We start from the raw sequence: 25333 nt of genomic DNA, 5'->3' as shown, positions 1-25333 counted from the left end.
TCAACTGTGTCTGGAAGTGTTCTGTTGTTGCTTTCAGGGTCCACCAATGGGCTGTGTACGGTTAGCTGAAAGAGTGGTAGCTCTCATTTGCTGTGAAAAACTGCACAAAATTGGTAGGTAACATGTTTGAAAGCATATATAACTAAAAAAAAAATGACAGAATTATACAACAGAAGCACACACAGGCCTCTGCAGGTTTCTGGAGCTTGTCAGGGCCGAGACTTGCAGCTTTTGCTACACTTTGGTGGTTTAATATGTGTTTTCTGTAATTCAGACCCTATAGTGCTGGGCGGGGCTCTTGACTTTACAGCTTCACTACAAACAGCTGCCACATTTTGGTTCTGTTATTGATCCTTTTATAATACATAAGAATGTTTTAACTTTTGGATCCTGAGCCATCCACATAGTTTATTAGACTCTAAAGGTTAGTCTGTATTGGTGAAGAAAATCATTCTTTAAAAAGTAAAAGCCTTACGTTTAAAAGGGGTGTTTGGGGGCTGGCCTGCTGATACTTTCTTGTTGGATCTTAGAATTTGCAGGCTTGCCCATGCTGAACATACTAGTGTCAGGATAGGTCCTCTATAGTGTCATCTGCTGTCACTTTTACATTGTTTTTAAGATTTATTTTATTGTGTATGCATGCTTTGCCTGCATTTGTGTATTTGTGCCATGTATGTGCCTGGTATCTGTAGAGGACAGCAGAAGGCATCAGATCCCCTGGAACTGTAATTACAGATGGTTGATGAGCTACCATGTGGGTGCTGGGAACTGAACCCGGGTCTTCTGCTCGTAATTGCTGAGCCATCTTCTACATTTTTAAAGGCAAAGGCCTTCACTTGTCATCACTCTTTCACTTGCTTCCTCAGTAGAGGGCTGTCTTGGGTTATTTACTTACTAGGCAAAGTTTAGGTTGCTGATATAAGCTCTTTTAAATGTCTTAGGTGAATTGGATGAACATTTGATGCCAGTGGGGAAAGAGACTGTTAAATATGAAGAAGAGCTTGACTTACATGATGAAGAGGAGACCAGTGTTCCAGGAAGACCAGGATCCACAAAGCGAAGGCAGTGCTACCCTAAAGCAGTTAGTATTGGTTAGAACTAAATCAAAATCAGCCTTTCTGACTTTATTTTCTGCTACGTCAAATCCTAAATTGCTCCCCTCGGATGTTTCCCCAGATCCTTGTAACTCGGCCCAACTATGGGTCTCAGTTCATTTCTCTGATGCACAGCCTCTCCAGAGCCTCCTTTACTAGACTTCAACTGTTGCTGGCCTTGTTGTTTGCTTTTGTCTTGCCCTTCGAAAGGATACTTGAGTCATTTGTTAAGTTCTACTTAGAAGGAGCTTACTTCATTTAATAAGACATTCTTTGACTGACTGACTTTAGTGGTGTGGGTCTAGCCTTAGCAGCCCTTGCTGCTTAGAGCGTAACTTTCGTGGTGAAGTAGGCAGATGGAAAGGCTGTTCTGCAGGTGATGGGAGATGCGTCAGAAGGCGGAGGAGGCCGTGCTGTGAGTCTGCTTGACCTGTGATGCCCAAGCAGAGCTCAGATATCAGCATCTCATGCTTGACAGGAGTGTTGATCCTTCAAATATTAATATTTTTAGCTTACAAGGTTCCCAAACAAAAACAAATCTTCATTGTGTTTTATCTTTACCTAAACATGTGGTTCTTATTCTGTTTTTTTTGCAGATTTTACTTTAAATATCTGTACCCCAACTAAGTATTTTCAAATTTAAAAGCAATACTTTTTTCAAACCCTGAATGTTACCCATTTTTGTGGAAAGCTTTTGTCCCTTCATATTCAGTTTTCCCATTGGACAGATTTGTTATAATAAATGCCACTGGTGATGTCTCCTGAGACACATGGTGTCTGCCTCACCTCCTTGACCAACCCATTGTGTCTTCTTTGATAATCAGGACTGTGTCCCCAATGCATAACAAGTGTAACTGAACTACCAGTGCAGTGTGCCAGCAAATCTCAGTTTGTTAAAACTGAAAGCTCAGAAAATCTGAGGTAATTTGATTGTAATTCACTCTCCTAATGAGAACTGTTAAAAAATTCCACTAGAGCCATAAAGCTGGCTCAGCAGGACTGATTGCCTTGAGTTCAACCCCAGGACCTACTTGGTAGAAGAGAACTGGCTCTGGCAGGCTGTCCTCTATTGCCACAAGCGTGTGTGGTACATGTGTCATCACACACACACACACACACACACACACACACACACACACACACACACACACGTTCTCTCAAATAAATAGAGGTAACACATTTTAAAAAGCAACAATGACTTGTGAAAGATGGTCCCATTGTAGTAGCTGAGACAATAGATTCCTTCTCTTTTCAAGCCTTCCTCCCTCTCCCTTTTCCCCTCCCCTTTCTCTTCCTTTCTTCCCTTCTCTTGCACATATACCTCAACTCAGTCTATGTTAAATGATTACATTTGTACTGAAAATGTAATTCTTTTTTTTCCCATTGGTGCTAAGACAACGTGATTTGTATGGTGGAAAAAAATGTTCTTTTAATAAAATAGTTTTAGAAGTCATACAGTATATCTGAATGTTATCTTTGGCTGATGGGATTATACAAAATATTAAAAATTGGTCTACCTTTATTTTCTGATAAATAAATAAATTTACTCTGTGGTAAGTAACTAGTTGGAAAACCTATGCAATAAGTGTTTTTCAGTCAAAGAAATAGATCAAATGGTCTAATTTTTTTTAAAAGACCATTTTGCGTAGTTTTGATATTGTAATGAGCAGTGTATTACAACATAGTTAAACTTAGGCCATTGTAAAGCCCAAATCTGAAGAGTTCTGACTTCCCAGAAATCTTATCACTGAGTTCCTTCTGAGCTTTTTTGTTTGTTTGTTTTAAATCCTACAGCCAGAAGTACATTTCTTGCCAGCATCTAGAACAAAGGCTGTTTGTACTTGAGCTTGATGCTTAATTCTTCTTTCCAACTCTAGATCCCAGAGTGCTTGAGAGAGAGTTACCCCAGACCCGATCAGCCTTGTTACCTGTATGTGATAGGGATGGTCTTAACTACCCCGCTCCCTGATGAGCTCAACTTCAGGCGACGGAAGCTTTACCCGCCTGAGGACACAACAAGATGCTTTGGGATCCTGACAGCCAAACCTATACCTCAGGTAGACCCTTCACCATGTCTGTTGAAAGTGCCACTTGGAACCCAGAGATTGAGTAAACGAGTGCAGTACAATATCTCTTAACTGAAGGGTGCTTCGCTTTTCTTTTTGCTAAGATTCCTCATTTTCCTGTGTATACACGCTCTGGAGAGGTCACCATATCCATTGAGCTGAAGAAGTCTGGTTTCACATTGTCTCAGCAAATGCTTGAGCTGATTACAAGACTCCACCAGTATATATTCTCACATATTCTTCGGCTTGAAAAACCGGCCCTAGAGTTTAAGCCTACAGGCGCTGAGTCAGCATACTGTGTTCTACCTCTTAATGTTGGTAAGAAGGAGCCTGCTTTTCCATGTTGGTTTATTGTAGCTGGACTGTAACTAGCTTATTGTGTATCCTATGAATTCTCTACTTGGACAGCTGGAGACTCACGTTAGTGCATCTTACATAGGAATCTTATTTGTGTTATATTTCCCATGCTAAAGTGTCTTTTTCTTCCTTAAGTTAATGACTCTAGCACTCTGGACATTGACTTTACGTTCATGGAGGATATTGAGAAGTCTGAAGCTCGTATAGGCATTCCCAGCACTAAGTATTCAAAAGAAACACCGTTTGTTTTTAAGTTAGAAGATTACCAAGATGCAGTTATCATTCCAAGGTAGGTGTTTCAATGGAAAGGAAAATAGCAGTACTTGCTGCAAAAGGTGTGCTTGCTCTTGTGGCTGTGGGTGTGGGCGGTGACTTCATTTAAACAAAACTCAAAAACTTTGCAGGTGAAAGGATTTACTTTGTGAAAACTATTATTTCTTCTGTAAATAATATTGATAGCTTTTTAAAAAGTCTTTATCCCTTTAATTCCAAAGTCTTCTGAGAGAAGTTCATTGGGAAGTGTTTGCGCCTTAAGCTTTCCAAGAGGATTATTGTTAGTAAGCCTATCGAGGATGGCAAGAGCACTCGTTCTTACTTGGCAAAAATATAGGGAATAGTAGTCTCTAGGCAGTAGATGAAATCCAGAGACTTTACAAAGAAGTAAGAGTGTTGGTTGATTGACTCTGACTTACAGTCATGCATTTTCATGCCCTCTGCCTTCACCTTACCCTCATCTGAAAGTCACAGCTTAAAGAGTTCACTAGACTATCACTATCATAGGTGATGCGATACAGCTTGTGTATCAGGTGCCTTGTGTTTTGTTTGTTTGTTTGTTTTGAGACAGTGTTTCTCTTCGTAGTTTTGGTGCCTGCCCTGGATCTTGCTCTGTAGACCAGGCTAGCCTCGAACTCACAGAGATCCTCCTGGCTCTGCCTCCTGGGTGCTGGCATTAAAGGTATGTGCTACCACTGCCCAGAGATGCCTTGTGTTTAACAGTAGTTTACAAAGGATTTACTCTATAAAATGTTGCTAAGCTTCCTCTTTTGATCATATTGATGAAAGAGATACTTTAAGGAGCTATTTAGTTTTTCATAGTGTAAAAGGAAAGTCATTTAGAAGAAGAACAAGCAGGGAAAATGGAGGGCTTGTTTTTTTACTTAATAGAAATGAAGTTTTATTCTCAAAACTCTTGAAATATATTTTTGGTATTTAAATTTTCACTAATGTTATTTACATTTAGCCATTTGAATTCTTTTTTTCCCCCCGAGATGGGGTTTTGTAGCTGGAGATCTTCTCTCCAACCCCCACCAAGCCCTGTTAGTCCAAAAACCCACTTATAAAATAAACACACAGACACTTATATTATTTAAACTCTTTGGCCATTAGCTCAGGCCTGTGATTGTCTAGCTCTTGTTCTTATATTCAGCCCATTTCTATTAATCTATACTTTGCCACGTGGCTTGTGTCTTACCAGTACCTTACATCTTCCTTGTCATGGCGGCGGCTGGCAGTATCTCTCTACCCCAGCCTTCTACCTCCCAGAATTCTCTTCTCTCTTGTCCCACCTATACTTCCTGCCTGGCCACTGGCCAAACAGCATTTTATTTATACAGAGCGATATCCACAGTAGGGTTTCCTTTGTGTAGCTTTGGAGCCTGTCCTGGAACTCGCTCTGTAGACCAGGCTGGCCTCAAACTCACAGAGATCCACCTGGCTCTGCCTCCTGAGTGCTGGGATTAAAGGGGTGTGCCACCACCACCCAGCTTGTCATTTGAATTCTTAATGATATGTTTCTATATTAAACCAATTGTGCTTTGAGGATAGTTGATTTACATAAAAAGGCAACTTGATTGATTTTCTTTATTTTTAGATACCGCAATTTTGATCAGCCTCATCGATTTTATGTTGCTGATGTGTACACTGATCTTACCCCACTCAGCAAATTTCCTTCCCCTGAGTATGAAACTTTTGCAGAATATTATAAAACAAAGTATAACCTTGACCTGACCAATCTCAACCAGCCACTGCTGGATGTCGACCACACATCTTCCAGGTAAGAGGTGCAGAAATGACATTTAGGTTGCAGGGTTTGGGGGCTGGTGTTGCTTTCTGAGGGTCAGGGTGCCTCTGCCTACCCATAGACTTTGAAATGAAGAGATCTTTGCACAGATACTTGCCTGGGTAGGAGAGGACTGCTGAATAAACTCTTCAGGCAGCTTGTAGGCCTACCAAAGCTGAAGTCTAGTCACTATGAGGGGGTACTGTTGTTTGCTTGTTGGATAAAATTGCTCTGAAATTTTTATAGACTTAACCTTTTGACACCTCGGCATTTGAATCAGAAGGGGAAAGCACTTCCCCTAAGCAGTGCTGAAAAGAGGAAAGCCAAATGGGAAAGTCTGCAGAACAAACAGGTAATGAGTTGCTACTAGCATGACCTAATGTTTTTTAAATTGTTTCTTTTATTTTTTGTGATTATAATTACATCATTTATCACTTCTTTCCTCCCTCCAAACACTCCTGCATGCCCCTCCTTACTCTTTCAAATTCATGCCCTCTTTTTTCATTAGTTGTTAAATACATATATGTATATACATAAATGCAGTCAACTCAAACATGACCTAGTTTTTTTAAAGTCTCAATAATATATTCCCAAGATAACAATGACTTGTGAATTTCTGAAAGGTCACCAAGGGTATTGAATTTATTCTGAACGTCCTTGTTGGTAAGAATTGAGTTTTGCTGTTAACCTTGGTTCATTGATACATCACGGAGTCACCCTCATAAATCCAATTTAGGTCTAAAGGATTCTTTTTTAAGGTTAGATAGTAATAGAATTTATGGTTTTCATCATTATCCCTTAGTGAAATTGGTTTTTTGATTATTATTTATGTGTACTTTATATTTATCAGTCTGTGTTTTTCTTTACTCTTAAGATACTGGTTCCAGAACTCTGTGCTATCCATCCAATCCCAGCATCACTGTGGAGAAAAGCAGTCTGTCTCCCCAGCATACTTTATCGCCTTCACTGCCTTTTGACTGCAGAGGAGCTAAGAGCTCAGACAGCCAGCGATGCTGGAGTAGGAGTCAGATCACTTCCTGCAGATTTTAGGTATGCCTGTGTTGCTGTCCAGAAATTTAATTTGCAACAAAATAGAGTTAAGTTAAAACTGTATTTTTCTTATAGTTACTAAAGGATGGAAAAGAAAGTGTGGGGACACTTAAAACATGAAAATTAACTGTATTGCTTGTCCCTTAAGTAGCAAACTAGGTCACTGAGCCCTTTGTTCTTGTCAAGTTAGAGAGAGACAAGCTCCTGAGACAGAGCAATCATTTCTTCTTTAGTGGTGATGTTGAAAGGAGGGTGAAAGCAGTGTAAGTCAAAAATAGTTGCATATTTGAAAGTAGCAGCCTCCATTTGTTCTTTATCATTTTTCACTGTTAGTAAAGTTCTGTATGCCAGAACTTAATCACTCAAATTAACTTTGGTCATATAGATGGTGGTTCTAGGGATTGAAAGAACTTAAACATTAAATCACATTATAATAGTTGAGTACTTGGTTCAGTATGAAACACTAGTTTAAACAACATAGTTTTTATTAACTCATTCTGTTCTGTGGCCTGTCCTGAGTAGGATGTATTGACTACATTTTCAAGTGCAGAAGTTGAGGCTCAGACAGAGTTTGTAAGTTGCTTGAAGCTGCTCACTTGGTTAAGCAGAAAGTCTTTGGCTCCAGGTCCTATAGGAACCTCCATCTTGGATCCTCTCAATCCCCCCTGCTGTGGGAGCATAAGCAGAGGTCAAAGAGCAGACTGTTCTGCATTATGGTTGTACATGTGCAGAATCCCTAGTCATGTTCATTTAAGCTTGGTAATGTGTTTTTCTTCTTAAGTAGAAGAATTTTTAGAGTTACTTGCTTTGTTTGTTTTTACCCCAAAATGCTGGTGTTCTGAACTTACCCTTCTGAAGAATCGATAGAAACTTATGAAACTATCTTTACAGATACCCTAACTTAGACTTCGGGTGGAAAAAATCTATTGATAGCAAGTCTTTCATCTCAACTTGTAACTCCTCGTTGGCTGAAAATGATAATTACTGTAAGCACAGCACAATTATAGTCCCTGAAATTGCTGCACATCAAGGTGCTACTAGAACCTCCTTAGAGAACTATGACCAAATGTCTGTGAACTGCAGAAGGTTAGCCGCCGAGTCACCTGGGAAGCTCCACATTGAAGTTTCAACAGATCTTACAGCAGTTAATGGTCTTTCTTACAACAAAAATCTTGCCAATGGCAGTTATGATTTAGTTAACAGAGACTTTTGCCAAGGAAATCAGCTGAATTACTTCAAGCAGGAAATACCTGTGCAACCAACTACCTCATATCCCATTCAGAATTTATACAATTATGAGAACCAGCCCAAGCCCAGCAATGAATGTACTCTACTGAGTAATAAATACTTTGATGGAAACGCTAACACATCTACCTCAGATGGAAGCCCCGCAGTGTCCACGATGCCTGCCATGATGAATGCTGTTAAAGCACTCAAGGACAGGATGGATTCTGAGCAGAGCCCTTCTGTTGGGTACTCCTCAAGGACTCTTGGCCCCAATCCTGGACTGATTCTTCAGGCTTTGACACTGTCAAATGCTAGCGATGGGTTTAACCTGGAGCGGCTTGAGATGCTTGGCGACTCGTTTTTAAAGCATGCTATCACCACATATCTCTTTTGCACTTACCCTGATGCTCACGAGGGCCGCCTTTCATATATGAGAAGCAAAAAGGTAAAGCGTGATTCTTATTCTGAGCTGTTGCTTCTTCAGTATGCCTGAAAATGGGCCAAGTTACCTGTGTAGATTTGTCTACAAGTCAATGCAGCTGCTGCTTGTTCTAGTATATTAGAGCCAACAAGCCCACGGGGCATCGCCCAGTAGGTGGCATAATGGCTGTGTACCAATGATCCAGTCAGGCTGTGGGGTTGGCTGACAACCTTCTCAACTAATAGAAGTTCAGTTTAACTAAACCTCTATGCCAGTGGATGGAACTCTTAGATCCCGAGGGAGTAGAAATTGGCAGGGTTACTGTTCAGGAGCCTGTGTTTCAGCATCAACTGAAGCCTTTGGTTAGGAGAGTGCTTAGTGAACAGGTGTGTGCTCGTGAGTAAGAGGCAGTCATTCCAGGAGTTGCACTTCTTCCACATTTCAAGGAGGCAGGCAAGAGAAGAGCATCAGGCTTTATCCACTGTAGATGGTTCTGAGCAATTGTTCCATAGTCCTGAGGAAGAGGAATGTCTTTTTATTTTCTTACATGTACATCTGTGCATGCTCACTTGTTTGTGCATCTGTTCAGGCTGCAGGTCTGTCTCATGGGTTTTCTATCAGTGGGCACCTTATTTTTTGAGGCGGGGTCTTTCACAGATCTTGGAGCTCCCTGATTCAGCTAAACTAGCCAGCAAGCTCTTAGGATCTGCCCGTCTGATCTGCCCCACCCCCAGCACTGGGTATAGATAACACCACTGGGCCTGGCTTGTATTCTGGTGCCAAGGATCTAAACTCAGGTGTTCATGCTGGCAGAGCAAGCACTTACCCACTGAGATTTATTTTTCGCCTTAGTTTATAAGCTTAGTGTGGAAGAACAGTAATTAGGTAAAATATTTAAATGGTCATAAAGTATAAAGTAGAACTCTGACAATTTACAAAGCTGCCAATGACCTAAGATTAAGTAGGACAGAATGTCACTTGTGAGTCATAGAAGGTGTTCATGGGAAACCTTATAGTGCAAAACAAAGCTGCATGTTCAGAGTGTGGTGGTAGCACTTAGTAGGGAAAGAAAGGCAGTGACAGTGGGGACGGGGAACTAGCTGAGAGAGGATGGAGAGGAGGCCCAGAGGAGCTTGTGCATGAGGGACCTCATGCTGTGGACACTTGAGAGGAAGTGTGAGCAAGGAGATGGAAGTTAAAGAGACTAATGTGCCACAGGATGTAGTATGGACTGCAGAGCACAGCCAAGCCAAAGCAGAGCAAAAATGGCTGAAAGGAAGGGACTGAGGTGCGTGGTAATTCAGAAACAATCTTTTTAGTTCAACAAACTACTTATTCTCCCAGACTCTCTCTACCCTAGCTCCTTTATATAGGATGTGTATATAAGGGTAGAGAGAGATGCTAATTCTCTAATTAATCTAAGTTTTCCTAGAACCTAGAGAGATGCATGTTTTTATTTGATAAGCAAGGACAACGAGGCAGGAGAGGGTAACTTGCCTGAAAACACATTGTGGTAGGGAGCAGAGCCGGGATCGAGCTAACAGTATAGCTATGGGCCCTTGCCTGTCGCGGTCTTGGTAGCTTGCTTCGAGCACCAGACATGTGACCATCTTATAAACAGCACTTGTCTCCTCTGCGTCCTCTTACAGTTTGATGTGCTACCGTTTTGCAGATGAAGAAACTGATGCCCAGATAGTGATATTAGCTTGTGTGAGGTTATTCACTACTCCCAGATATTTAGGAGTATATCTGAGACTAGAGGCCACATACCTGCTGGCTGCCTTCCCAGTGAGCTTAAGGCAGGCCACCAAAACATGCCCTGACAACTGTGACAGCTTGCAAGTAATGGGTAGTAGCAGTAGCGGTGTTGTGATGCCGACAGAGGGAGGCATCAGGCAGGGATTGGGCATTTAGACCTTATGGTATAGGGACTGGAAGTATGTATAGAAACTAGAATTCAGTCCTGAAGCTCTCAGGGCTGCTTACAGGAAGAAGATCACAGTCGTGAAGGCTCAAATTTAAGTTGTGAAGGCTTCAAATAGTAAGACTACTAGACCCTACTAAGCAAGAAAGCTATTACTGTAACATTTCAAAACTGTATCCATTCACCTGCTCAGAGCCCTTTGACTGGATTTCTTGCCTGGTGTTAAGGTGTGTTCAGGATGCTCTTCTAGACAGACCTCAACCAGGCTCTTGCTTGCCATTCTTGACACAAGCCTCATGTTCACTGCACAGCCTGTGTCCTTGCTCAAGCTGGCCCTCACTGTGATCTTTCTCATTGCCACCTGCTGTCTCTCTGTCTTGAATTTTGCCTCGCCTCAGGTCCTTAGTTGTATTGTTCCATTCCCCTGAGCATTTCTTCTGACTTGCAGTGTTTTCCCTTTTGGGGCCCCTTATTGCCCTTTTCCTCTTGGGATGCTCTTGTCTAGCATGGAAAAGGAAACCAGCATTTATGTCCATTGGCTCCATTATAGACAGCTGGTAAGTGCTTTGGCATGTGGTAGTCCCAGGCAGAGCTGTCTACCAGTCTGTACACCTTGCAAGGACTGCTTCTCTGTCCCTTTGCCTGCTTTCTACCAGACTTTGTAGCCACTGCTGACTGTATAGTACTTGAGTTATATGAAGAGTGCTCCTGGAGTATTATAGTACATTTTTAGAAACTGGAAATGAGATTGATGGTATTAGACTCTAGTCTCCCAAGTGAAAACTAGACAGAAATGTTGTGTTTTAAGTAAACTAGGGATGTGGTAGAGCCATTAGGAAAAGCAAGTGGACCGGAAGAAGGATAATAAAGCTGCCTCCATGACATACTGTACAACAAATGTTCTTTAGCACCTTTACTTCAGTGTCTTGACATGCTACCCACAACGAAAGATCAGTGTTTTAGAATGTTGGGACTGGAGTTGTATTGGTGCTGAGATTCCAGAGATATAAAATTAGAACATGATATCCTCCCCTTACTTAATAAGAATATCATGACATCTTGAGTTACAGCATCTTGACATATTCTGTTCTCAGCTCCATTTACCATCTTGCATTTCATATTACTAATCTGTGCTTTTAAACTTTGAAATTGAACTCTTTGACTCATTTATAAGCAAAGGAATTTGTATACATGAGGTTTTTGTGACTCCATTTTGTATTAAATATTTATTTGATGACACCAAAGGCTAATTTTGAGTTGTTGCTATAAATAGGTAGTAAAACTGTATAGTCCTTATATTTTGTGATCATTTGTGCAGTACAGAGAACATTGGCATAAAATGTAATGGCATGTGTGTTTTCCAGCCATGGCCATTTATGGGTAAGTGTTTATGACTCTTTTTGCCGAAGGTCAGCAACTGTAACCTATATCGCCTTGGCAAGAAGAAGGGGCTGCCCAGCCGTATGGTAGTGTCGATATTTGATCCTCCTGTGAATTGGCTTCCTCCTGGTTATGTGGTAAATCAAGATAAAAGTAACGCAGATAAATGGGAAAAGGATGAAATGGTAAGTGCTCAGTAAGGAGCTTTTGTTTTTGTTGACTGAAGAAGTTGCTGTTCTCTTTCTGCTGTATGGTTACGGTGTAGTAGATATTTCATGTGTTGGGAGGCTGTCTGACTTTAGAAATAGTGTTGATTTTAGTAGAGGGTAATTCCTGTTACCTTCTTTTCCAAAGGCATGAAATTTTGTTATGTTTCCACTTAAAAATAAAATCAGAACCTTCTCAGATCCCCGTTACTCTCATGTTACAGTGTCTCCTTAGCTATTTGTTGAAGTGACCTGTGATCTCCAGGCTGTGTCTGGAAGAATTCACTTCAGCACAGTTAGCTCGCACAGTGCAGGGCTAGCTTGGGACTGCTTCCTCTTGCAAACTGGACAACAGATCACCGAACGGGAGGTTGTAGTGGACTGTAAATAATAGAAGTCTTGCCTGAGACTTAAGGTTCTTCTCATTAGCAGCCACAGCTTCCTTTTCTTGTCCCAAAGGCCACCAGGGGGCAGCTGCGAGGACTGTGTTCTGACAGAGTTTCCTGAGATTTGCCACTTGCTGAGTGTTTTATCTGCGTATGTGTGTACCTGGATGCTTGTACCTGTGGAAGCCAGAAGAGGGTATTGGACCATCTGAACTGGAGTTACAGATGATTGTACACTGCCATGTCGGTGCTGGGAATTGAATTCTGGAAGAGTAGCCAGTGTTCTTAGTCTCTGAACCATCCCTTCAGGCCATATGAGAGTTTGCTGTTCTTTATTTTTCAAAAGGTTTTTTGGTGTATTCTTTAAAGCAGTGGACTACACGTGATTACAGAGCTAGACTCACTGTTATTTTATTTTTGTCAGACAAATACAGAGTTTCTATCTCTTGAGTCTAGTTTAAAATGAAATATATGCCTCTTTTAAAAACCTTTGGGCGGTTGGGGATTTAGCTCAGTGGTAGAGCACTTGCCTAGCAAGCGCAAGGCCCTGGGTTCGATTCCCAGCTCAAAAAAAAAAAAAAAAAAATAGTGAAAAAAAAAAACCAACCCTCGGGCACTAGTTTGAAAGTGTTTTGGCAGAATACCCTAGAAAGTTGTCTCAATCAAAGTTGAAGCTTACTGTCCTGTGTTTGCTCCCCAGTAAAGTGGTGGTGGCTCTGCCTGCGTGAGTTTGTGTTTACAGTATAGCAGAAATCGGGCATCTTTTTAGCACTGCCAAAAGGTTACATCACTTTTGAATCATAGCCCGTTATTAAGGTTGTCATTCACAAATAAGCTTTTGCCAAAGAAATTGGGATTAGCAAAGTTTTGTTTTTTTTTTTTTTTTTTTTTGACAGAAATGGGATTCTTATGTTTCATGTTAGTCTAAATTTTCTTTTTATTTTGTCAGTCTGTTGTTATGATCTGTTGGCCTGAGTACCACAGCTCAGAATAGAGGATGAGAAAATAATTTCACAAATTCATCCCCTATTTTAGTGGTCACATTCATTTTTTTTAAGCAAAGCAGTTTGGATTTATATTGTAGCAAGTGTTTTTTGATTTGACGTGGAAGTCGAAAGAGAAACTATTATAAAACCATCCTGTAGTTTTTAATGGTAAAGGTTTTTTTTTTAAAAAAAATAATTTTGTCTGTTTTTATATTATGCTCATAGTTGAAAAGATAATGTTCTTTCTACATCTGGAATTTCATTTTGTTGATTTCAAAGGCTACCATATTTTGAAACTCTGTCAGCTAAATGGAAGGCCTCTGATCGGCACACAAGGGCTCGTCCTTGCAGGGCCAGGCCACTCAGTTGACGTTTTGCATGGTGGACATCAGCTTTAACTTTATCCATGTTCAGAATTCTTCACTTACAGATTTATACTGGATAAAGGTCATTTTGTAACTCAGAAAATGAACATTCAAAGAGCATGTTTGACTTTGTTTATATGATTAAATAACTTATTTTATGTTAATTGAAAACAAATGGCCATGATTTTTTAAAGTTGCCTTTTAGTATTTGTGGTTGTCATTTGAAATTATCCATAACCCTTGCTTTTATTGAGTTTCAAACCCTTTTAAAAACAGCAGCTCTGTCTCTCCTCCTTTCCTGTTCCCCGTTTCAGACAAAAGACTGCTTGCTGGCTAATGGCAAACTAGGTGAGCACTGTGAGGAGGAGGAGGAGCTGACTTGGAGGGCTCCCAAGGAGGAGGCTGAGGATGAAGACGACTTCCTGGAGTATGATCAGGAGCACATCCAGTTTATAGACAGCATGTTAATGGGGTCAGGAGCCTTTGTGAAGAAAATTTCTCTTTCTCCTTTTTCAACCTCTGATTCTGCTTATGAATGGAAAATGCCCAAAAAGTCCTCCTTAGGCAGTATGCCGTTTTCCTCAGACCTTGAGGATTTTGACTACAGCTCTTGGGATGCAATGTGCTATCTGGATCCTAGCAAAGCCGTGGAAGAGGATGACTTTGTGGTAGGTTTCTGGAATCCGTCAGAAGAAAACTGTGGCGTTGACACAGGGAAGCAGTCCATTTCTTACGACTTGCACACAGAGCAGTGTATTGCCGACAAAAGCATAGCAGACTGTGTGGAGGCCCTGCTGGGCTGCTACTTAACCAGCTGCGGGGAGAGGGCTGCTCAGCTTTTCCTCTGCTCGCTGGGGCTGAAGGTGCTCCCAGTCATCAAAAGAACCGGCCGGGAAAAGGCCCTGGACCCTGCTCAGGAGAACTTCAGCAGCCAACAAAAGAGCCTTTTAGGGAGCTGTGCTGCCGCTGCAACTGGCCCACGCTCCTCTGCTGGGAAAGACTTGGAGTACGGCTGCCTGAAGATCCCACCAAGGTGTATGTTTGACCATCCAGATGCAGAGAAAACCCTGAACCACCTGATATCTGGGTTTGAAAATTTTGAGAAGAAAATCAACTACAGATTCAAGAATAAGGCTTACCTTCTGCAGGCTTTTACACATGCCTCCTACCACTACAACACTATCACTGGTAAGGAGCCCAATGAGGAGACTTTGTGTAGTGCATTGCTCTGGCCGTGCACAAATAAATCCATGCATGCAGTCTTAGCGTCAGTGTGCATGGCCGGGGAGGAGGTCATAGAAACAGAACTCTCTATGCTCCCATCACTGAGGAGTAGGAACGCTGGGTGACTATGACAGTTGGGTGTGGCTTTTATATCTTCTCACACATGGTGTCTCCAGTGCTGCGTGATTCGAAACCAAAGGCCAGGGGTTTCGTTCTTTCCCTTCTTTCCTACCTAATACCTTTCTTGGGCTTAGTCATTGCTGCTTTAGCATCTTGATTTACTCATATAGTCAGGATGTATTTCCACGTCTCTTTGTTGTTCCTAGACAAAAGGCACCTGTCTTCTGGTCTGCTGAAATCTAAAGAGAAGAAGACTAAACAGAACTATCCTGTAGGAAGGGCTTGTTACTTCCTGTTGTGTTGTAGTTGTCTCTTTCTTTATTTAGTCATCTTCTAATAACTAAGACAGTAAGTCCCTAGAACCAGTTAGCTTCAGCTTGTGGACCCACATAAAATTATTTTGCTTTTTATGTAAGAATATCCAACATACCAAAGCAAAATAAAAGGCTTATAGTTTGGATAGTAAAAGTTGTGTAGGTTGAGGCCATTTACAAAATATAAACCTGAAAGTAATGTTCTGAACTAAAGCCTGCTTTTTGGCGTGGAGTGGAAATCACATGGGTTCCCTACATTGCTGGAAATTGAGGCCTGAATTCCAGCACGGCTTGGCTCTTTTGGCCTTCACCGAATGGGTACTCCAGAACAGGTCACTCTGTCACAGCCTCACTTTTCTCAGCTCCGTGGTTTCTTTTCATGGCTCTGAGGAAGTCAGGGCGCTAGTCAGGACTGGTAGCTTATTTCTTTCTGAGAAGCAGCCCTTTTTGTCTGAGGGCTTCGCTCTAGCACAACTCCTCTTCTTGGTTTATGTCGGTTCAGTGTGTCTAGTTAGAGTTGAGGAGTCATGTTTGCCCTGCTGTTATCTCACATGTACTGTATAACTGTAGTGTTAAGGAATTACACCACCTAGCACATATTGCAGAGTGTAAGTGACATGCTGCCTTGATGGTAATGCACAGAAGATATATGTGCCAGGTGCGGCTTTATTGAGATGCCTCCATGTGTTAGAGACTCAAGAGTGATGCCCAGTGCCTGTCTGGCTAATATAGTGCCCAAGGAAAGTGGTGCTATGACTTTGATTGTATCTGGAAAGTGGCTTTATCCCCTCCAAAACAAGCATATTATTTGGGCACTTGAAGATTATATGACCCAATTTATCTATAAGAAGTAAGCTTTCAGTTGCCATTCAAATTTAACTTCTAGGCGCATTTATGTGTCCAATAGTTTCATTGAGGAAGGTAAATGAAAATGTTTCTCGGTAGAAGTCTCGAAAGGAGCCTAGGACTGCAACTTTTCCATCTGCTCCCACGCAGACAGAGTGTGCAGAAAGTGCATGTGCTCATGCAGGCTCACCGTTGCACTTTGGATCTCTGCGCAGATTGTTACCAGCGCTTAGAATTCCTGGGAGATGCGATTTTGGACTACCTCATAACCAAGCACCTTTATGAAGACCCACGGCAGCATTCCCCAGGGGTCCTGACTGACCTGCGTTCTGCCCTGGTCAACAACACCATCTTTGCATCATTGGCTGTGAAGTATGACTACCACAAGTACTTTAAAGCCGTCTCTCCCGAGCTCTTCCATGTCATTGACGACTTTGTGCAGTTTCAGCTTGAGAAGAACGAGATGCAAGGGATGGACTCTGAGGTTAGTGCTGTTTAAACTGTGAACTCAGTGCTGAGGGAAGCAGCCAACTGTGAGTTTGGGTAGTTCGAGCTCTGACTCATGGCTGTCCAGAGGGATAGTTACAGGCCAGGGCCAGGGTGCCCACGTGCTACATGATCTCCAAGCAGAACTGAGAATGACTTACCTCACTCAGGTAGGCCTTTGAGAATTGGCTGCCCACTCCATGGACCAAGTGGTCATTCAGGCGAGGAGCCTGGGTTTTCAGTTACTTCAGTGAGGCTCCTACAGCAGGCATAGAAAGTTGTAGAAGTGTGCCTCCTCCCATGCCCCAAAGTGGCCTTCGCTTCTCTGACATCACAGGATGATCTGTTCCTGTCTTTTCTAAATGGGTCAGAAATATGTGGTAACATCTCAGATAAGCCTCACAAATGTACACTTGCATTGTTTGAAATGGGAACTCTTGTTCAGTGCTGCCTGGCTCAGACATGTGCATGCTGCAGTGGGTCTGCTCTGCAGGCAGGGATACCGCTCAGCTGCCCTGTCCCCCTGCACCCAGTGGCCAAGGAGCTTCCATCCTAGGTAGTTAGGGCTCTACTCTCAGCTGGCTGTCGCCCCTTTCACTTTGCTGCCTCACTTGCAGTTGCCCCAAACCGTCCAAGAGTCGTGAGTTTCTGAGCTCTCTGTGGGCACGGAGAGTCTGGAGTTGAAGCTGTAGCAACCACGGCAGGGCTTACGCTCTCCACTTTGCCTCTGTTAGCAGGCCCTGCCAGAGCGCAGGCAGCAGCAGACACACTTCCAACTCCTAGTTGAGGTCTTCACAAATACTTAAGCTCCACGTTTGCGGACTGTGCTAAAATTCAAGTTCTCTTTGGATGCCAGTGAGGCATACTGGCTCTGTTAGTTTCTCTTCATTCTTTTACTGCCCTTTGTCTGTATCAGCATGTATAGAAGCAGCAATGCTTGCTGCACATATCACCATCTGGCTTTTCTCACTGAGCTGTTTTTTCTTAAGGAAGTCTCTAGCTTTCTGGACTTTAGCTTCCTTAGCTGTAAAGAGAAGGAATTAAACCTGTCAGGCTTGAGATTTTCTTTATATCCCAGAGCCATGGAATATGAGTAGGGAGTATCTTGTAAAAGCCAGTATTTGAATATATTGAATAATTTGTGTACAAATTAAAACTTTCCCTTTTTCTTCTCTTCCACAATAATTTGTGCTTTGTTGCTGTTTTTAGAAGATACAAGTAAACAAAAGAAAAATTAAAGTTGTCTTTTTATGTGGTCCTCATATAGTCAGCATTAGCATTTGGTGATACTCTGTTGCTAATGTGTCCAGACTTAGTGTCCATAGAGATGCTGGGGTGCCGCACACTGGGTCAGATCTTTCACTTGATGTTCTGTGCAGCTCTAGGGACCAGCTGGCATGGTGACTTGTGCCAATCACACACTTTACTTGAGATGGCTCGTTTCTTTAGATGACCCTTCTAAAGGGATAGTTAAGTAGGTTTTAGTAAAGACATTTAGTGAATCTGAGTAGGACACATAGGCTTATAGAGGCACTTAGTTATTGCTCGGGTAGGAGTGCAGCCCTGCAGACTTGTGGCCTCTACGTAGGGAAGGTTTTATTCCTCTGATTCAAGTAGACGCTGTGTCAGCTCTGCTGTAACAGTGTATGCACGTTTTTGTGCCAGGAGCCTAGAGAGAAAGGGCTTCAGAAAGGATGTCTTTGCCCCCAAAGTGGCAGTCTCCACCCTCATCCCTGCACTGTTGCTCTTGCTGGATGCTGAGAGAAGGATGTTCTCATCAGGGCAGTTTTTTGGTGACAGGTGATTTTGAAAACATTTAGCTTCTAGTTCTGTGTTAAACCTAAATTCAGTTTTAATTTAGAAGTATTTTTTCCTTTGCTGGGCATCAGTTACTTGTCTCTTTTCTTTTTTGTTTTTGATGAGGTGGTTTGGGGATACCCACTGCCATGAAGCAGGCATGCCATGGGTCCTAGATACTCCTGTTCAATGTCAAAAGTCAACCGAGAAAAACCAGTCTACGGATGGATGGACAGCCTTTGAAAATGCCTTTTTTCTGACAAGTCACTTCTCTTCAATAGCTTAGGAGATCCGAGGAGGATGAGGAGAAAGAAGAGGATATCGAAGTCCCCAAGGCCATGGGGGACATCTTTGAGTCCCTGGCTGGTGCCATTTATATGGACAGTGGGATGTCTCTGGAGGTGGTCTGGCAGGTGTACTACCCGATGATGCGGCCGCTAATAGGTACAGTGCTGGCTCATTTCCCTGGGCATAGTCTGTAGGAACACTATTTAGAATGCTGCCGGGGCTTTGGTCACATAGAATCTTTCATTTTGATTATAGAAAAGTTTTCTGCAAATGTGCCCCGTTCTCCAGTGAGAGAATTGCTTGAAATGGAACCGGAAACCGCCAAGTTTAGGTAAGTACAGAATTTACCTGAAGAACTACTATAACTAAAAAGAAGAGTTCTCAAGAAACCATAACTACTGACTCCAAGAGCATCTGCACGGACGTGCTATGACCCAGTTTCCATTTTTGGTCTGATTGACTGCTCTTTCCCTTTTTGTTTTTATAAAGCAAAACTGAATGAAGGAGGAAAGAGCCGCCTGTGTTGACAGTGTACAATAAGCCTGGCGCGCACGGTCAGCTCAGAAGAGGGACGCTCAGCCCAGGAGGGCTGGAGGTGCTGACTGACAATAATAACAAATACCTCTGACTTCTAATTCAAACTGTCTGCTTTTTGCAGCCCAGCGGAGAGAACTTACGATGGGAAGGTCAGAGTCACCGTGGAAGTGGTGGGAAAGGGGAAATTTAAAGGTGTCGGCCGGAGCTACAGGATCGCAAAGTCTGCTGCAGCAAGAAGAGCCCTTCGCAGCCTCAAAGCTAACCAGCCTCAGGTTCCTAACAGCTGAAGCCTCCAGATGCGCAGGCAGCAAGACGGTGAACCAGGATCGCAGAGACTCATCAGAGGATGATTCAGAGTTGACACGGAGCAGAATAATTGAAGGCAGAAGTTAAAGTTTGATATCAAGATAGATAACAGAATAAAACTTTTAATATGTGTATAAACTTTTTGGAACTAATTGTAGTTTTAGTTTTTTGCGCAAACACAATCTTGTCTTCTTTCCCCACTTCTGCTCTGTTTAAATCACAAGAGTGCTTTAATGCCGGCATTTAGCAAGTTTTGGAAATCATTCTGACGGGTTCTTTTGTTGTTGTTTTGGATTTTGCATTAATTTCTGTCGACTTTGCTTGGTGTTAAGAGGCCCTGGAGCTTAACCCTCTAGCAGCCCTAGATATGGGTAGAGTCCTGGCCTTGCGTCCCTCCACACCAGTGCCTGTCCTGCAGCAGTTGTGGAGCCCAGCACAGCAGTGTGAACAGTTTGTGACACAGCAGTGTCGTCGGGCAGAGCAGACTCCCGGGAGCTGTTGCACTATAGTAAGGGCCAGTTTGGAGTCAGTGTTGGCTGTGGATGAGTCAAGGCCAGGTTTTCTGATGCCACATAGTGCTGTAGACAGAGGGTTCTTGCCTTAAGTAGAGACTTGATGGTTTTCTTCCTTTTGGGTCTTTTGGGAACAGATTCTTTTGCTTTTTCCTTTATCTTCTGCATTCGATGGGATGGGGTGACACAGGTCACTCAAGGACCTGCAGCAGAATGGCTGCAGGTGGCAGTTCCGTCACACGTGTGCAGACACTGAAGACAGTCTAAAAGCCAGAGTGAGCAGTTCAGGTTTTTCCAACACCATCATAGGCAGGACATGTGACTAGGTGCCCAGTTTTCCTCAGACCTTCCTGCCAGGTCGTCCAGTGGAGGAACTGCGTGCCCAGTCGGCTATTGCTCTGACAAAGGGACCCTGAGATGCGGTATGCCTAGAGGCGCTGCAGGTTTGTAGTGGAGCTGAGGTTCACTTAGAGGGGCAGAGCAGGACATCTCCTCCTGCTCCTGTCCACATCCCGACCGCCCACCGTGGTGCCTGCATTCCCAAAGCTGTGCCATTTATGCTTGGGTTGCAAGTCCCTCACTTAGAGAAACTGGGTCATTAGTTCCATCTCAGAATCAAAGGAACTAAAGCTTTTTAGGCATTGCTGAAGCTTCTTGATCAGGCTGTAGACACTCTTCACTCACACGCCTCAGTTTCCCTCCTTTGCGTGCGTTTTCCCAGTTGGTGCTATGTTTCTGTATCATGCTTGAAGTTTAATTTTTTGCACTGTGACTATAATACCTCTTAATTTACATTTTTAAAATGCTATATGGGTTGGTCATGCCCTCCCACCAACATACAGTGGAGGTCTGCTGCAATTCGCCCTATTATGCTTGAAGTCTCAGCAAGCTGAGCCAGGGTGGCTCCGACTTCCCACACATCCTTCTGAGGCTGATGCTTCATGTAATGCTGCACTTAGGGTTTAATTTCATTTGTTTTGCTGTGCACCGTCCACCCGAAAGAGACTCTGTGTGTGTGTGTGTGTGTGTGTGTGTGTGTGTGTGTGTGTGTACACAGAAGCTGTTGGCCCCACTTTCTAAGGAACCTCAAGTGAAGGGGATAGTGAATTTCTCCAGGATCATTTGTTGGCACTGATTTTAAATTGGGATCTGAATTATTAAGTGAGTTTTTGAGGAAATTAATTTGGGTGACTTGTTTTAAATATTTAATTCTGATTTGAGATTATAGTTGTCTGTTTGAGTTAAAACACCCCCTCTCCCCCATGCACACACACAAACCTTAATGCAAGACATCTTAGCAAGTTCAAACCAGGTGATCTTTTGAATGTTGTAGCTGTAACGTGTACAGTCAGACAGTCAGGGGGTGGGATTTAGGGAGGTGGAGTTTGTTGTCTTATCATAGTGTCCTGGTGATTTCTAAACTACCTGATTCTCTGCATTGTGACTCATGCATTTACCTGTGTTGTTTCATCCTGGCACCAAAATCAGATTGTTTCACAGTTCCGAGTCCTGGTGGGAGAAAAATGCCTCAATATATTTTGTAACCATAAGGAGAGTATTTTTTGTTAATATTAAAAAGTTCAGAGTTGGATATGATTAGATCATCCATTCTCAGGGCTCAGATATCCTGCCATTATTCCGAATGTTTTATCAACAGCAGACTTGGGCTGCTTTCACTTTTTTTCTTGTTGGATGAAAGTACCTGATAATTTGACTCACAGTTTGAAGCATTCTGTGATTCACCCAGAGACCAAGTTGAAAGAACACAAAGTATGAGTTAGACACGTGGTCAGGAACGCTTCTGTGTGGTGGAGTTTCCCCAGTGTCACCTCGCTTGATGACTGTGGGGGCCGCCTCTGCCAGTGCAGCAGAAAGAAGCGGGAGAAGATGGTCAGCGCCTGGAAAGACTGGGGAGGTCCCCTGGAGGAAGCAGCTGCATGGGTCCTCCTGCAGCTGCATGGGAGCTCACCGGTGTGCTGCAGCATTGGGATGCCCTCTGTGGCCCACTTTGCAGTCTCAGCCATGCTGTCTGCGTGCTCTGTCTCTGTTGTGTCCATGCTGCATCTGCAAGGGTGGGGCTTGGTATGCTCTACCTGGTTTCCAGGACTCATGTTTAATCCAGAGGAGGAGACCCAGTTGGGCCTTGCTGCAGTTCTGATTTCCAAATTTGAAAAGATACTGTGATGCCTGCAGCGCGTGTTACACACTTGCACAACTTAAATAGTATTTTGACTGTGGCATTTTTTTTTTTTCTATTTGTAAAGTGAAAGCATGGCAGAAATTTGTTGACTGAATACTTAATTATGCTTTTAAACGGTTTTGGTTACATTTCTTTTCGTTTGTATTATGTGAAATGATTAAATTTAGAATGGCCTCTATCTAACACTCCTATAATTATCCTTTAAAATACAGATGTTTTTATTTTCTTGACAGTAGCCTGCCCTTAGATGCAGATGTGTTGTGTAATTAACAGGGACTTAGGCTGCCCTGTTCTGCTGTTCAGTTCCTGTGTGCAGTCACTCAGCAGCAGCCACTGGTCAGGGCTGCTGAGCACCGAGAACAGTCAAAACTCCACAACCACCCGGTTTGCTTGTAGGGGCCTGTTGATTTAAAACTATTCCTTGCTCAATGAAGGCATCTAATCCTTCTGCACAAGCTTACACTAGCAAACCAGGGCCTTGCTCCTTTATTTCACAGACCTGAGCTGAGCCTACATTCTCGTCCTTAGCTGATTGCATGTCTGCAGGGGCATTCGGGTTTTGTGTGTCTCGTCTGTGCTTGATTTAACAACATCCAAGAACCTCTAGTTCCCACCTGCTGATTACTTTTCTGGAATTTAATTATTTCTCAATAAATTTTGTATTTTATATTGTACATGAAACATTTTAAAGATATGTTTAAGACCAAGGATAGTTAAAATGATTGTAAAAGTTGTGTGTCTGGTATGGAGACCGTGTGCTGTCCACTAGCAGGGAAAATGATCACCTCAAACTAATTTGCGCATATTATTTTAATCACTATTTTTTTTTCTTGTTTGTTTTTCTTTGAACAACCACAGACATTTTAAATGTTACAGATGCCCCCAGAATTCACCTCGGCTGCAGGTTCTGTAGCAAAAGTGTCGAGGTGAACGGAAAGAACACGTCTGCCTTGCTGTAAATAAAGGGCAATGGCTAAGGTGAAGTCAGACTGGCAGTTCCCCTGACGATAAACCATGGCCATCACATGCTGCAGCATTTTAAAGAGACACAGTTCGTGCACGTGGCTGTCACGACAGACCTGCGGTCAGCACCTTACGCATCACACTTACCTTAGTTGGGGTTTTTGTTGTTTTCATTTTTCTTTTTAATAATTGTAGCCAATAAAGTTATGGTCTGTTCACTTTGTGTCTTTTTTCTTTTTTGTTTTAATGTTGTTACTTAATGCAATATGAACAGGTAAGCAGTAGTGGTCTTGGAAGGTTTTCATCCCATAGGGAAGCTCATGAGTTATATGTTTTAATAAGATTGTGTTCAAGTTCTGCTTCATGTTCTAAGAAATGGCACAGTTGTCTTTTAAAGACCTGTGTAGTAGTGTGTGCTTTCCTGAACTCCCATCATTCTGGTTGATGTGTTCCAACTCCCGGATTGTCTATGACAGAGTTGACATGTTCCTTATTGAAGTTGGTTATTTTGAAACAAAGTGGACAGAATGTTCACTTCCAAATCCTTATAACACATTTCCAGCATTGTTGGTTAAGTGAAAATTTTACTAGTTTAAGCTTTTAACATTTCTGAAAGTTGGTAACATGAGGGAAGATCACCAGGCTGGGAGGAGATGATAAGTGGGTGAGATGTAGTTTCCTTTCAGATTTCTTAGAACATTTTACCAGCAATTAGCATGCCCTTACCACTTTCACAGGGTAGCATTCTAAGTATACATTCACGTGTTCGTTTGAATAAAAACTCAGATTTGAGAATATTCTGTCAGGGTTGCCTACTTATTTTTGTTTCCTTGTAATTCATAAAGTGCAGTCAACCAGTAGTCACTTACGTGTACATTATGTGCATGACACCTAGAGAGTCACCTACCCAGTGATGTTAATATCATAAGCATTTTAGGAAGGTTTCTCAGTAGCTGCTCCTTGGCAGATCTTCATTGGTGAAATTATTAAGGCCACTCCACGTAGTTAAAAGGGAGGTTTATTTTGTGGGGTATTTACAAATGAAGGGGTGGGTTACAGGGTCTGGCAAGGGTATAGTGCAGTCCGGCGGTGTTCTCTGGAGAACTCTGCTCGGTCTACCTCCAGTGTCCAGAGTCCGGGAACCAAGAGAGAGAGCTCTTTCCGATCCTTGGTCTTCCGCTTCCTCCTCTGCCCTGCCTTCTGGGCGTGACCATTACTGAAGCCTCAATGGAGGTTGGAAAGGCCAGCCAAAAGCTGGGATGGCTATCCACTACAGATCTTTGTACTGTACCTAGTTATTGCTGATAGAAAGAAAAGCCACAATTCCTGCCTCTGGAGCATATGGACGTGCATGAATACAGGTTCTGAATTCTCAGGTCTAGAATTGGTATAAAACCTGAGAAGGTGAGTAGCTTCCGTCCCACTAATGTGAGCATCTATAGGCTTCTCTCACCTGCCGGGCTATGTGTGATACACGGGAAATTCTCTGAGCTGCTCAGACTTCTTCAGTCCTACAGAGGATACTACATTGGCTTCAAGGGCTTCAGCTAAGGGCTCGTGGGCCAGTGATGTAAGATGCAGAGACTGACTAGGTGTCAGGCCTGTGCTAAAGTCCACACTACACTCTATTCCCTGACAATCACTAAGGCAACTTCAGGTGGTTTGGCTTCTGCACTGGGTGGCCAGCTGGCTTGCCTGGCTGTAGGGTAAAGAAGGGTTCTGCAAAAGCCTGCGTATCAGGCTCCATGTGTCCGTAAGTCCTTCCCAGATGCCTGTTATTAGAACAGCCCCTCTGGATGGGCTGATGAGGCTTGGAGAAGGGAGCAGTGAGCTTGAGATGGTGCTAAGTGTCACCTGGGTCTGAATCCCCTAAAACAGCAGAGTAAACCTGTCAAGGATTCTGACACAGAGCTAAGTAATGCAAGCGGAAAGGCACAAGTTGGTTGACAGCTGGGGAGGAGTAAAGGTAGTGGTCCCTTCCACTTAGAGAGTGAGCAGCGCTGGCTTCAGGTGCAAAGTGCAGACTCGGTACGTGTACACACACACACACACAGGCATGCATGTCACCCCACAGCAGAAGCACAGGATGCCCACGGTGGCATTCTTGCCCTGTAGAGCGAACAACATGTATTCTGCTTCTGGTAACTGTCAACTTCTTGTGGCAGAAGTTGGGGTGATGATGTTTGGCATACAAAGAGCAGAATCTAACTAGGAAGGCA

General features: G+C 42.9%; 1 protein-coding gene across 4 annotated transcripts in view; it reads left to right on the top strand.

The window, feature by feature from the left end:
- Dicer1 (dicer 1, ribonuclease III) overlaps positions 1-23332 on the top strand; it is a 65654-nt gene extending 42322 nt beyond the window's left edge. For all 4 annotated transcript variants that reach the window (XM_036206258.1, XM_036206257.1, XM_036206256.1 and 1 more), the window contains 15 exons: positions 38-113; positions 942-1081; positions 2972-3151; positions 3265-3478; positions 3653-3806; positions 5388-5570; positions 5823-5928; positions 6451-6626; positions 7518-8298; positions 11608-11763; positions 13836-14709; positions 16241-16509; positions 18590-18752; positions 18852-18927; positions 19255-23332. In XM_036206258.1, the coding sequence (XP_036062151.1) occupies positions 38-113; positions 942-1081; positions 2972-3151; positions 3265-3478; positions 3653-3806; positions 5388-5570; positions 5823-5928; positions 6451-6626; positions 7518-8298; positions 11608-11763; positions 13836-14709; positions 16241-16509; positions 18590-18752; positions 18852-18927; positions 19255-19420 (3714 nt within the window). In that variant the 3' untranslated portion in view covers positions 19421-23332. The remainder of the gene's footprint in view (positions 1-37; positions 114-941; positions 1082-2971; positions 3152-3264; positions 3479-3652; positions 3807-5387; positions 5571-5822; positions 5929-6450; positions 6627-7517; positions 8299-11607; positions 11764-13835; positions 14710-16240; positions 16510-18589; positions 18753-18851; positions 18928-19254) is intronic.
- Positions 23333-25333: the final 2001 nt, after the last annotated feature.

The sequence above is a fragment of the Onychomys torridus genome, chromosome 14, assembly GCF_903995425.1.
Source record: "Onychomys torridus chromosome 14, mOncTor1.1, whole genome shotgun sequence".
In the NCBI taxonomy this organism is placed as follows: Eukaryota; Metazoa; Chordata; class Mammalia; order Rodentia; family Cricetidae; genus Onychomys; species Onychomys torridus.
The sequence above is the reverse complement of the archived record's forward strand: the minus strand, read 5'-3'. Positions and strand labels throughout refer to the sequence as shown.